Source organism: Corythoichthys intestinalis, chromosome 12, assembly GCF_030265065.1.
Source record: "Corythoichthys intestinalis isolate RoL2023-P3 chromosome 12, ASM3026506v1, whole genome shotgun sequence".
Classification (NCBI taxonomy): Eukaryota; Metazoa; Chordata; class Actinopteri; order Syngnathiformes; family Syngnathidae; genus Corythoichthys; species Corythoichthys intestinalis.
In genome coordinates this window covers 30722411-30736538 of record NC_080406.1, presented here as the reverse complement: position 1 = coordinate 30736538, position 14128 = coordinate 30722411, and the positions used below count along the sequence as shown (strand labels likewise).

The 14128-nt window shown below is 38.7% G+C and overlaps 1 protein-coding gene across 1 annotated transcript; it reads right to left on the bottom strand.

Annotated features, from left to right (window-relative positions):
* Positions 1 to 309: 309 nt before the first annotated feature.
* On the bottom strand, positions 310 to 8645 carry ska3 (spindle and kinetochore associated complex subunit 3). Its single transcript, XM_057852731.1, has 11 exons — positions 8282 to 8645; positions 8130 to 8191; positions 7537 to 7708; positions 7016 to 7436; positions 6894 to 6949; positions 5450 to 5646; positions 5198 to 5383; positions 4950 to 5069; positions 2242 to 2282; positions 1995 to 2116; positions 310 to 1893 (listed from the first exon to the last, which is right to left on the bottom strand). The coding sequence occupies exons 1-11, from the start codon at positions 8394 to 8396 to the stop codon at positions 1733 to 1735; spliced, it is 1653 nt and encodes a 550-aa protein (XP_057708714.1). The 5' UTR covers positions 8397 to 8645; the 3' UTR covers positions 310 to 1732.
* Positions 8646 to 14128: the final 5483 nt, after the last annotated feature.

The following is a 14128-nucleotide window of genomic DNA, read 5'->3' as shown; positions in this document are numbered from 1 at the left end:
CGTTAAAAGTTGTCATTGTCATGTTGTATTTGTTACTTGACTCACAAGAATTTGCTACACAGTGGGGAAAAAGTAGTTAACAATATTTCAACACTTAAAGATTAATAAATGGTTTAACTGATCACAAATTTTCCTTATCCCTACTTCAACACTATTTATCTCGAGATCTAAATGTCACCAGTTTAGAGCAGCACAAAACATCTTCGCATAACCAATCTCACTTTCAGCCCTAAACATGGAGGTTATGGTGTCAAAAGTTTTCTGTACGAAAAAGATGAGCAGCTTTCAAAAGGACTTTTTTTTAAAAAAAAATTCTACTGCTCATTAGGAAAGACTGGGTATTTTGTTTGATTTTGCTAGTAGATTAATGTCTTGAAAATCTGAAGATTTCTTTTGCAAAAAGTTTTCCATTTTTAATAATTATATAGTTTCTACTAAAAACAGATAACACTTGAAAGTAAAAATGAGTGGTTTCACTACGTACTATTGATAAAAATTGAGGTATTAAAAAATATATATAACAAAAAATTTTGTTCATTTGCATTTCATGTCAAAAAATAAATCTCTCATAACTGCAAACGTTTGCAGGTTTACCATAATTTAGGTTTTGAAAAGTATTTTTGGATTAATGTCTTTTAAAATATATTAAAGGAGCCAATTATTTTTTTTTTTTAAATTCCAATTCTAAAAAAGAAACAACGACAGAAAAGATATACGGTAATTTCTTTAAATACTATAACGCGGCTAGGGTTTTTTATTCTATTATTTAAGTTTATCTTGCCAAATAGCTTCAATTTAGCTTGGTTAATTTGGGCTAATTACAATATTTAATTTTTGACATAAGCCCTAAAATAGACACGTGTAAAGTGGTTAAATACTCTCATACACACAATAAGACTTAAATGAGGCTTTGCAGAAGAAAAGTGTTTTGTTCACTGGTCAGGTCTGAGTACTTCGCATCTTGTTTGACCTTATTTGTAGTACAGTACAAACTCAGATTTATATAGGCGATGTCTTCAGAAGACAGCTTGACCATTTAACGCGTTGTTGTCGTGGTCACAGGCTATGCTAGGTGCTCTTCTGCCTATAAACTGTGCTCTTTTGGCCACCTGGAGGTAATATTTCACAATGGTTCACCTTCCACGTGACGAAAGTGACCACTTCCTCCATGTCGTTAATGTTCATTTTTATAAGTCTTTTATTTAACAATAGTCCAGTTTTTGCAAAGCAGTTAGCTTCTCTGCTGTGTCAGCCCACGGCGATGTGCTTGTCTCTGAATGCGTTGCGCCAATTGGCATGAAAGTTGATGGTTTTTGCTTAGAAACACCTGTGGTGTCTTGCCTTCTGCCACTAAATGGAAATTTGAAACGATTTAAACAGCATGTATAGATGTTGGACGAAAATAGATTTTGGTGCTGCCTCATGCAAAGACTAAATTGCAAAAATCAGGTCATCAATTTTTCACAACTGGTTTTTATCAGGTATGGCAAATTAACTCTTCATCTGTCAAAATTCTCCGAAAAAGGCTGCCAACAACACTTTTGTAAATGGGTTTTTTCAATGTCATATTTCAAAATTTTGAAATAGAAGTGACAGTTCGAAAAAACAAGAACCATGTAGGCACATTCATATTCTCTACAGGACACTTACACATGTGAGCGCGTCACTTTAGTGCAAAGGACAAACATTAACTATCGTGTTAAATAGGTGTCGGTCATGACTATAGCAACCCTCAGCTGTGCAAATTGAGCTTGTAGACAGCATTGTTCCGCTCTCCCCTTATATGTTCCAGCCTCCTGAGGGCACTCAAGCACAGTATGTAGACTGGTGCCGTGATGCCCGCGTTCGTCATAATCTTGAGGTCCTCTAGCCCAAACTCACGTGTGTCTTCCCCTAAATAATCAAGAGTTACATTTGAGGATATTTAGTGCCTTTGTTTCATTGAAACTGTCGAATAGGAGAATCATTTGTGGATGCGCTTAGCGTAAACCGACCTGGAGACTGGGCCAGGTAATTGTTGATGCTGAAGATTGCCTGGTTTAGGTCATTCAATGTCATCTGCTTCAAAAATGCCGACAAGCTGCGAAACTCGTGCTCAGAAACCGTAGTCATACATCTGAGTTCAAAAAGCAATTATCAGTCATCATGTACGTCAGAGGAGAAAAATTGTTTTCGTCCCTCAATCAAAAAAAAAAAAAAAAAAACTGGATGTAAGACGTGCAGGTGTTGAGTTTAAAGTACCTGCTTTGGGGTACTGTTCTTTTCTGAGACTGCAACACCAGCTACAAACAGAAAACATATACTTGAACAAGTAAAGACGTCATCATACATGATTATACAACTCCTGGAAAAAAACAAGACATTGACATGATACAAAACAAGTCATTTCAAAATGATACTTGCTTTAAGAATCACAAAAAGAAATCAAGAGGAAATTGCGGTAGTCAGCAACATTCACTTTCAATGGTGAGAGTGCACACGTAACGCCATTGCAATGGCCTTCACATTCCGGACCTCAATTCAATTCAAAATACAGCACAGGATAAAAGTTTGGACACATGGCATTCAATGCAACAGAAACGGTGGTCCCAAAACTTTTGATAGCGCAAGAAAGTTCGCTAACTAACCCTGATCAGGCATATCTATGAAGCGAAAACCATTTCAGGTGACGATCTCTTGAAGCTCATCGGGAGAATGCCAATAGTGTGCAAAAATGTCTTTAGAGCAAAGGGTGTCTACTTTCAAGAAACTAGAATATAAAACAGGTTTTCAGTTATCTCAACTTTTTTTTGTTAAGTGAATTCCACACAGGTTTATTCATAGTTTTGATACCGTAGGTGAATGGCGAGATAGTGTAAAGCGCTTTGAGCGCCTTGAAAGGTGGAAAAGCGCTATACAGTGGTACCTCTACATACGATCACTTCGACACACGATCTTTTCGACATCCGACGTAAAATTTGAGCCGCCATTTGTTTCTACATCCGACGAGTTGCTCGAAATACGACGACATGACAGCACTGCAAACGAACCCACGGTGGATTTTCTTATGTGAGAAATCAACACAGTTTTCAAAAAAAGTTGATACAGTTGGAGAAACAAGGAAAAAAGTGATGCTTACCTTTGAAATGAAGATGCAAGTTATAGAAAAATATGAGCTTGGGGTGCGCGTCCCTGAACTGGCTCAACAATACAGCTCCATGATCCTCTTATGACCACCGTTCGCCACTATTTATAAGTTAAGGTGACAATTATTATTGTGGTAACATTGCCAAGGAAATCGCCAGCTTTGTCACGTTTTTATCATTTATTTAAGAACTTATCCAACACAAAACGCTCATTGTCTTAAGCAGTTGACTGCTCTCAGGAAAACGAAAGTATTATCTCTACCGCACCGACCTATCTCACTGGAGACGTCACCTTCGCGGTGCGTTCAGGGACAGTAAAAAGTGTCCGCCATATTAGAATCCGATTCGTTACATTATTTTCAGGAATAATTATTAATTCTTCTTCTTCTTCTTATATTATTCTGAATTATTTATTTATAACTTATTTGTTTTTCTATGTTTAATTGCCATTTGTAACAGTGCCAGCAGTATTTATTAAGAATTTAGTGTATGTTTTTAGGCTTTGGAACGAATTAATGGAATTATAATGTATTCCTATGGGAAAATCCTGCTCGACATACGACCATTTCGACTTACAAACAAGGTCCTGGAACGAATTAAATTCGTATGTAGAGGTACCACTGTATATGTATTACACCATTTACCATTCAGTGAGAAACTACAGTATAAATAGTCATGAAAATAAAGAAAATATATGAATGCTAAGTTATTACCATATTAGCTTGAATATAAGATTGAGTTTTTTGCATTGAAATAAGACTGAAAAAGTAGGAGTCGTCTTATATTCAGTGTCTAGACATACCCATTCACGACGCTAGATGGCGCCAGATATCATGGAAGCAAATGCTGAACTTGAGGAGTAATGTTCTGTCATGACAGATCTCAGCTACTCTCAAGTTTAACCAGTTTGCATTATTTTATTGCAATTTTTTTCCTTATTTAGATTTGTTTCAAGACTACAGTTAGTTAGACCTCACTTTGATGGTTAATGCAGTTATTGCAATTTTGTTGTTTTATCACAACAGATTGGTTTATTTACATTTCAAAAACCTGAAGCCATTATTTTACGAATGTGATTGCACTTTAGTTTACATATTTAAATGTTCAGATATTAAGATTTGAATGAGGCAAAATAACATGCGTTTTCTCTGAAATATACTGTTATAATTATTTGTTTCAGATTTAATTATTTTCTGTATAAAAATCAATTTGGTGTTCAAAAAGTCTTTTTTCAAACATGAGTCCTGAAAAATAGGGAGTCGTCTTATAAGCAGGGCCATCTTATATTTGGGCCAATACGGTACAAAACTTTTGCCCTAAAGAAAACTGTCCATGACAAGGCTCCAACATGCAAAGCTGATCTGGCAACTGCAATCAGAGAAAGTTAGAGCCAGGTTGATGAAAAGCAATGTTTTTTCACTCAATAAGTCCATGTCTGAAAGACGGAAGCCAGAGGTGCTGCAAAAAAATAGAGGAGTTCTGTGATTGCTTGATCATGCCATGTTATTTTCCTCAAAATTGAGTGCTTCTATAACATTTTTCGTGGAATTGAGTGATTCCATAATTGTTTCTCTCTGCTTGGTCAGAAAAAGTACACGTTGCCGAGCACAACAATTTTTTCCCTTGATTTCTTTTTGTGTTTTGTAAAGCCAGAAAGTTGCCATTTGAAATGACTAGTTTTGGGTCATGCCAATGATCTGCTCTATTCCTCCTACACGATTAAAGAACTACTGTAAGTGAACATCCTCGGAGACTGATGAGTTGATCATTTTTGTGAGTTTTTTTTTTTTTTTAATAATAACCATTTCTCAGATGGGTACTTACATTGCAGATGTCCTGCGTGACGGAGCTGAGTTCAGGCATCTCAGGGGTACCGATCTCATGGGGTTCCCCCATGCATCGAGGTGGGCTCAGGTAGTAGTCCTGTGTGGCTCCATCCGAATACTGGAGGTGTGAAGAGTGAGTGAGGAGTGAAGACAAATGATTGCAGCTGCAATCTTTTTCTATTTCATCTGAAGGCCATTGCTTAAACTAACACCATCACGAAAAGTGTTGACAAATTAATGACTTACAGTACGTGGAGTATTATCAAGAGTGGACTTCAGGTCGGGCGTGAGGGGCATCGGGTGCACGCCTGTGATGTTACACTCCGGTACGTCGTATTCCCACGGACGTCCGTCTCTGACGCAGCCGTCGTGAGGCGTCTCGGAATGCAGTATGAAATTGCTGTGGTCGTTTTTGGCGACCGTGGGTTCGTGCTGCAATACAAATCAACCTGAACCGAACCGCGCAACTTTGTTGGCAGTGCGTTTGATTCTTTGTACTTTTTTGCTGCTGAGCATACGCTTTAAGAAGGGAGTTTGGAAGGCCGGCACCTCAGGGATGGTGATAGGTTTTGGGGCGGCACTCAGAAGTTGGGTGTGGTCGCCCCCTTGTGGTGGTGGGGAACAGTGGCCATTTCTTTTTTTTATCTGAAGCCCAGGTGTGCAGAATACCGGTGGCTCAGGAGACACCAAACTGTCTACAAATAATAGAAAAAAACATTTTCAAAATAGCAACAACAGAAAAATAATACAATTCAGATTCAGAGATTTATTTGTCATTGACATCAGCTCATAGAAATGACAACAGATGCAACGAAATTCCGTTCGATGAGTGAGCATCGGGCCGCTGCAGACTTGTAGGGGACTGTTGCCTCATTTTAATCTCTAAAATATCCAAGCTCTTTTTCTTAAATTTTATGAATTCTTCCACGAAAATATAGGACTTTTATTTCTGCAACAGTTTAATGTAGCTTTTGCCACCTAGACACACTTGAACTTTTTTCCTCACTACAAATATACAAAAGGTTTCCAGTCAGAAATAACTTTTTGGCTTAAAAATATACAACCATGTTTCTTAAGTATAGGATTTATTATCATTATTTTACAGAAAATACACACTCTTTTACTGAAAAAAGTTTTTTTTTTTTTTTTTTTAAAAGAAAAAAACTATTTAAAAAAAAAAACTCAAAACAATCGATTTTACTGGTGATAAGACAAACTTTTCTCATGCTTTTCTTTAAAAATATGCGTTCTTAAACACATTTCCTACAATAAGAATTCGTAGTCCTTAAATATATTATTTTGAGGCACGGTGGCCGAGTAGTTAGCATGTCCACCTCACTATTCTGAGATCAAGGGTTCACCCCTGGGTTCTGGCCTTCCTGTGTAGAGTTTGCATCTTTTGTCCGTGGGTTTTCTCCGGGGACTCCGGTTTCCTCCCACATCCAAAACATGCTTAGTAGGAGGATTGAACACTCTAAATTGTCCAAAGGTATGAGTGTGTTCGTTAATTGTTGTATGTCTCATTGTGCCCTGTGATTGGCTGGCAACCAATTCAGGGTGTACCCCGCATAGGCTCGAGCACCCCCGTGACCCTCGTGAGGAAAAGCGGCATGGAAAATGAATGAATATAAAATATATTTAGAAACATATTTTCTAAAATTCTCAAGAAAAAGAGGGATCCATTTTTTTCTGGAAATATAGGGTCTTTCAATAAAATCTGACCTTTGTCCTTTATAACAGTTTTTAAAAATCAAAAGTATGCAACATTTTCCATGATTTCCTTTTCTCTAAGCTTCTGACTTTTTAGCTCTTTCAGTTCCACTGATATTAGATTCTAATAGTTAGTCCAATCACCTGGCTCTTTTTCATCATTCTGCTGTGAATTAAAATTGGTTTGAACTGCTAGTAACTGTGAGGGCACACAGTGAATGCGCGTTCTTACCTTCTTTCAGTATGTCAATCACATTGATGACTGGCTGGTTCTCCGCCGGCCTACAGCTGAATAAGTCAAAAGTGTTAATAAGTATATTGGAAGTGTTAAAAGTTGCAAATGCCTTTTGATACTTTTTGTTAGCCTTCTTCCTGAAGAGATCCATGGTGAAGTCGTTTTTCAGGCACAAGGTGTCCTCGGAAATGCCGAAGTCCATCAATTGCGGCATTTGCAGCTCATCCTCGTCCTTGAGCAGTGCACATTTGAGCGAGGGGGGCAGCGGCGTACGCATGTTTACACGGGGGAGGTGGATCTCAGGCATGGCGGGCAACTGGCTGCACCCGAAAAGTTTCTGGCGAAGCTGCAACTCGCACAGGCCAAAGTCGGAAAGCTTTGGGGTGCACATGTGGGCTGCACTGTCAGGTGATGGCACTCCCTGAGGCGGTGATGTTGGCCTGCTGCCTCCCTCCTTCTCCTCCTCTTCCTTATGTTGGCCTCCTTCTCCTTCGGGCTCATTCTCGCCCGACTCTTTGTCTTCCAATTTCTCACCTTCAGCTACAAGTTGTATGCATACATCAGTTAAAGTAACAAGAAATATGACCTAAAACATACCAGGGCAATGATTGTGCTTTCTTTGTATGTCTGCCACTATTACCGTTTGGCGTGCGTGAGCCTGTGGGAACTTGGTATCCGTACTTTTCAAAGAGCTCCGTGACTGCGCGGACATCATGGGTAACAGTGCTCTCCACCGCCCTGAAGGTGTGAATGAGAGTTTCCACGTCTTTCTTATGTAATTTCTGCTTCCTCAGCGATTCCTTCAGCTGACTCTGCGACCCACAACCACACAAAGCACTTTACTCACTCTTTTGTGACATGACAATGTGTAAAGTCCTCAAATTTAAATCATTGGTTACCATTTGACAGAGACAGCCCTTAGCTGCCAGCTTATAATTGGACGTCCGCTGCTATCAATGGCAGCCAATGAGTTAAATCCCTGCCTTTTTAAAGGTTTAATCTTAAAACGTGTTCAATTGTTAATAATATTGGAAAGGTCAGTAATGTCTTTACAGTGTTTCATAACTTATAGTCTAAGATGTTAAAGTGGCCATAGACTCTCAAATGTTCTGCAGTTGGTCATTGGAGTAAAAGGTTTGAACACAACCTCTTTTTTTAATGCAAGGAAATCAAGTTTTAAATTTCAGAAAAAAAGATTATGTAAGACGTTGCTGGGGATATTTTGGCTCTTACCTTGAGGTCCAACGTCTCACAGTTGATGTCGTGATATGCTTGCTTAGCCTTTGCTCCCACATCTGTGGGGAGAAAAGGAAATACAGTAGACGCCATCTATCGATGTTGTTGTCTCAATTGCGTCCAATGTAAATTTCTTTCAAGTGACTGACCGCTGTCGACGCTCTCGTGACGGCTCTCGAAAGTTTGCTGGAGTCGGGCCGTCTCCGTTTCCAGAGTCCCGCACAACTTCTTCAACTTTGCGAAAAACTCTTTCGTTGGGTCCATACTGACAGCATTCACGGCCACGTAAATGCAAGAAAAATTCTATTTGACTACCACCGCCGACCTCTGACGTCAGAAAAACCGATGTTTCGTTTTTGGCGCCGCTTCCGCTAACCCGGAAGTGTAGCGTATTCTTCTTCTTGTTCTTGTCATAGATAGAACGTATTAGGTTAGATGGTCAAGATTCGCGGCGTAGGTAACTGGCGGCCATCTTGCGTCGGAAAGCAGCGCACGTAAATTTTCTGATTTTCTTCACTAAAATACGCTTAACTCGCTGGATTCTTGACGAATTTAAAAACAATTTGGTGTATAACAAACCATATTAACGTAGTTATTATTCAGGCTGTATGTTGAGAAAACGTTATAAATATTCTAAAGCATGTAGCAATATTACTGCATCTCTGACATTAATAACAAACCAAGCCGTTTGAAAATCGGTCAAAAATTGAGCAATCTCAGGCTATTTCATAGTACCCGCTCCTTAGATTATTTACAAATGGTACCGATGCAAACTGGCCGACGAGTGACGACGTCATTCTTTCGTTAGCTCACCGTGCGTACTTGCATCTATCGTTACAATTTGATATTTATGGTTCATGTTTTTTGGGGGGACGGTTGGCAGACCATTTAATTGTGCATTACTGCCACCAACTGGTACGGAGTGCTGATCTCGAGCCTAACCCAAAACTGCTTCCCCACTGAAACTACTACAGTTCTGTATTCGATTTAACTAAAACAATAGTAACTATAAAGAAATTTAAAAAAACAACAACACTTATTTGTGTAACTAAAATAATCTATATTCTATTAATTAGACCCGTATTCCTCAATCTAGCAACAACATCAGAATTTATATACAATCATACAGGGTTTCCTTAAAGGCTCTTCATCAAAAAATGTATTGCAAATGCAAATGATAGGATATTTTATTCAACTTTGCTTTAATATAGCCTGTTCAGCGTTTATGTAATTTTTAAACTTTATTTAATATTGCATACTAGACTAACACAAGACTAAAGTACTCTTATGAAAAACTGATGTGGCATTTCAAAATAAAATTCTTTAAAAATTGCAAAAGACAATTAAAAAATGGAATAATGTTGACAAAACACATGAAGGCCATTTTTACTAACTTGTCCAGTGATATCCATGAAAATCAAAGGGACTAATTATTCATTAATTAATTCATCTTCTGAACCGCTTATCCTCATGAAGGTCAATGGGATTCTTGCTTGGAGATGGACAATTTTCCAAGAATATCCAATGGGGGTTTTGCATTGTAATTGACATTTGATACTCTAAAAAGAAAAAGGGACTTGCTTTCTTGATGAAACATTTGCCTTTTTTTTTTAAACAAGCAATAAAGCTCCACCTTCCAGAAGGAACTCAGCCTGATGATGGCTCGGGAATCTGGTTAGAATGTCTCCAGCATAAGCGGATTTTAAGGCGGGGCCAGGCGCCCCCTGGTGGGCGAAAAAGTGTCATTGCATGAAATTGACTTTCATATATATATAGAAGTTGTAAAGCAATAAAACTACCACAAAAATCAATGAAATGAAAAAAATATATATAATGGATCAAAATTATTTTTCGAACAGATCATGTGACTAGCACCTTAGACGATCATTTGCTTTGCATATATTCCCCCCCTCCCCAAAAAAATTAGGGGAGGGCAATTTTATTTTTCTTTCTTTTTTTTTTTTTTTTTTAAAAACTTTGTTTATTGAAGCAATATAGTACAAGCAAATGAGGTAACAACATTCGAGCATTTTTTTCCCCCATTGAACCTAAATAAAAAAAAATAAAATAAAATAAAAAAAAACAACAACAACAGAAAAAACCCTCACCCAACCAATACCCATAGCACATATCCTCAAAAAGCAATATATTGTTAATATAGTTATTTCCCTTTAAAGGGGAAGAGCACAGACCAAGAAACGGGAAAAAAAACACATATATAAATATATATACACCTTTATATTGGTGTAATTTTTCAGGCATAGTTCAAGAATCCACACAGAGATGGCAATTTGTGCTTCTGACATATGCAAAAAACGGGTTCCAAGCGTTCTCAAAGGACGCAACTGATCCAAGAATTTTATTTTTCAAATGATTTTTTTCTTTCATTGAAAATGTTTTTTTTTTTTTTGGTTGAAGCAACTTTTTTTGGGGATTGAATGATTTAGACACAAATGTCCTGTCCATAAGTGGCCCAAACACAAAAGGATTGCTTCAATCAAAGAAAATTTTTCAATGAAAAATTAAGTGTTAAAATGCAAATTTTTCTCAAATATTTTTTCGCATTTAAAAACATTTTCTATGATTGAAATTTTTCATTTTTTGATTGAAGTGATTTTTTTGGAAAATATATATATTTTTTAAGCAACTTATTTTTTTGATTGAATAATAAAGACAAAAATGTCCTAGCCAAAATGTGGCCCACACACAAATCAACATTAATTCAATCAAAAAAGTTGCTTCAATCAAAAAAACTTGACCCCAAAAAAAAAAAAAAAAAAAAAAAAAAAAAAACAATTAAAAAAAAGGCTTTCACATGCATTTTTTTAGTTTCAAATTTATTTTTCCATTCAAACACTTTTTTTTTTTTTATTGGAGCGACTTTTTTTTGGATTGAAAATATATATTTTGATTTAAGCAACTTTTTTTTAAATTGAAGCATTTTTTTTCATTGAATAATAAAGACACAAATCTACCTACATATGGCTCCGCCCGGGGAATACATTTTTTGACTGGAGTAACTACATTGGCACGACACCGGCGGGCGTACCATATTCAATGGTTGACGATCTTGGCGAAAAGTATTGCCGAAGCAGCCTGATTCAGAATTCCCCTCACGAATGATGGGAAACAAAAAACGCACATTGTCAACATATTATTATAAATATTCTTGTAGGTTAATTTTATTGCTGACACTGCGTTTCGGGGTCATCAACATGTTGTGCCCCCCCCCCCGCCCCAAAAGTCAAGCTCCGCCTATGGTCTCCAGAATGGCTTGGTGAGGCATTCCAGGCATGACCCACCAAAGGACAATCCAAAACACTCTGGGAGGCTATATCTTGTCAGGGCTGAGAATGCATTGGTTCATCCTGGGATGAACTGAAAGAATTGGCCGAGGGTGACCACAAGTAAAATATTATTTTATTTTATTGACTCTATGACAGTGGGTGGAAACGCCATCAGGAACCTGAAAAGCTCTGTGGCATTCCAGTACCTGCACAGCCCCAAAGTTGGATGTGTCCTCATACACCAAGATGGGAATTTTGTCATCATGAAGGCAGATGTGGAACCAAGCCAGTGCCTCAATGCTCTGTACCACAAAGCATGGATAGTGCAGGCTGTACATGTATCGCGGGTATTCGTGTAGTCATGCTGCTGCTGTGTTATCGAAGGTACGTTCTCCAAAAACACGAAACCTAAAATCTGCCGCATGAAATGACTTGTTGCCTTTGCTATTGATATTAGGATGATGATTGTAATTATGAAGTTTAATAATTTTTACCACGACTGCTGCTGCTGTAGCTGCTACTACAACAATACAACGAAAGTTCCGGAAAAGAATGTTCTTTGGTGGGTGTCTTTATCAACGAAGTGATAAGAACAAACCTATAATCTTTTAGGTGGATCCTTTAAGTTTAGAGAAGCGATCCACATTCTTGAAATATTGTCTGCTGCTTGTTTCGGATGTAAGGTGAAAGGCAAGTTACATCCACAGTGGCCCTTTGTAGCTGGTCGGTGATTAAAAATATTCCCCTTCAAACCATATATTTAGGTGCTTCCAGGAGTTCGCACAGCCACGCACAGCACAGAAAGTCCCGGACCCTCGTTTACGTTGTGCTGAATCCAGTTTTGGAGAATCAGTGTGCTCCTTTGATTTGATTTTGACTTTGTCATCACACTGCTAACTTCAAAGGCAACTCTTGATGTTTTGTCTAAAATGGAAGGTCCGAGCAGGAATTTTCCAAGATGGCGCCGCCCATGTTTCGCTCAGGAAACTTGTCTAAAGGGCAATTGATGAACTCATGGTCGCTTCCAGCTCTCACAGTCATAATAGATTTGAAAGGTCACCATCAATGGCACTGAAAGATGAGCATCAGAGCCAATCCTCCCAATATAAATGAATTTGATGTCTTTTGCCATCAATGGCAGTCAATGGCAGTGTAGAGATACTTGTTCCCATATGTTTTTTCATTTTCCATGGTAGATTTATTCCGATTTAATTTTGTCTTTCTGATTCGATAAGATTTATGCAGCTCTCAGCTTCTTCTCTGAAGCAAGGTCATAAAAAGATAACACAGCTTCCTTGTAAAATTCTAGTTTCTTGTGAGCCACTTCATGAGTTCACATGGGGGCCTGCCTATTCGCATTTGAAATAACAAAAAGTGTATGTGTTGAGAGTTCGGGGCGGATCTTCTCAAAGGAAGCTGGGTGGGGCCCTAAATGACATTTGTCCTGGCTGGCCAGTTTTTAATTATTCTTTGCTTAACAAATGTATTTCTCTTAGGTGATTATTGCTTTCTTTTTGTTCCTGAATTGTGTGTCATCATCTCATATTCATCAAGAGAATGAAAGAACCTGTGAAAAGAGTAAATCCACTCTTTTTTTTTCTTCAGCAGTCATTGAGTTACATACAATAAAATAGAAAAAAAATATGTATCAACTTTGGAGTGTTCTAGAGGTCATAACCAGAGTATATTTCTGTTTTTATAATTACTTAATGGCTTTAATTTAGGATTAAAAAAAAAAATCATGAAAATCATCATCATCATTATCAAGACTCTTACGTTGGGGCTGGTTTCTCGTCCCATTGCATAGAGCCGAGTCAGCTGACCAGGTGAGCTAGACCAGGGGTCCCCAACCTATTCCACTAAGGCACACTGTGGGTGCAGGATTTCATTCTTACCAAACAAGATGACAACACTTTTTCCCCAATCTGGTGTTTTACAAGTGCAATCAGTTGATTGCAGTCAGGTGTGGCTTGTTTTAGCAGAAGCCTCATTGGTTCAACTGTCTCTGCTGGATCGGCTGGAACAAAAACCAGGACCCACAGTGTGCCTTGAGGACTGGGTTGAAAACCCCTGAGCTAGACCCCTCCAGTACTGACGGTCTTGTGCCAGCATATTTGCATCCTTCAAGGTAACTCTGTGTTGTTGGAGGTCATCCACGATGCTGTCAAGCCATCGAGTGCGGGTTCTTTCCTTGTGGTCGTCTCCAGCCTGCAGCCTTTGAGTCAAACTTCAGGATGGCTCTTGTTGGGTGGTCAGGAGGAAGACAGAGAACATGGGCAAGCCAGCGGATGCGGCGCTGTGTTGCCAGGCGGGAGGTTCTGCGCTGATTTTTCCGGGCTCGCAGGGTTTAATTGGAGATTTGCTGAGGCCACTTGATGTTCTCGATGGTTCTGAGAGCCCTGCTATCAAAGCCATCTATTCTTGCAGCCAGTGTCTTGTTTAAGGGCCATGTTTCAGAACCATATAGGAGAATAGAGAGTACAGCGGTGCTGTAAATTTGGAGATTTGTCTTCCGTGAGATGGCTTGGTGCCCCCAGAGTGGTTTCCCGAGAGACTGCCGGGCAGAGGCTGCCAGGGCTGTCCGGCGGAGAAACTCTGCTTTAAAATACCCCTTATGGGTCACCATGGACCCCAGATAAACAAAGCTCTTCACAGGCTCTACGGTGTCATCACCAAGCAGTATGGGGGTGGATCAGGTCCCCCACTGAC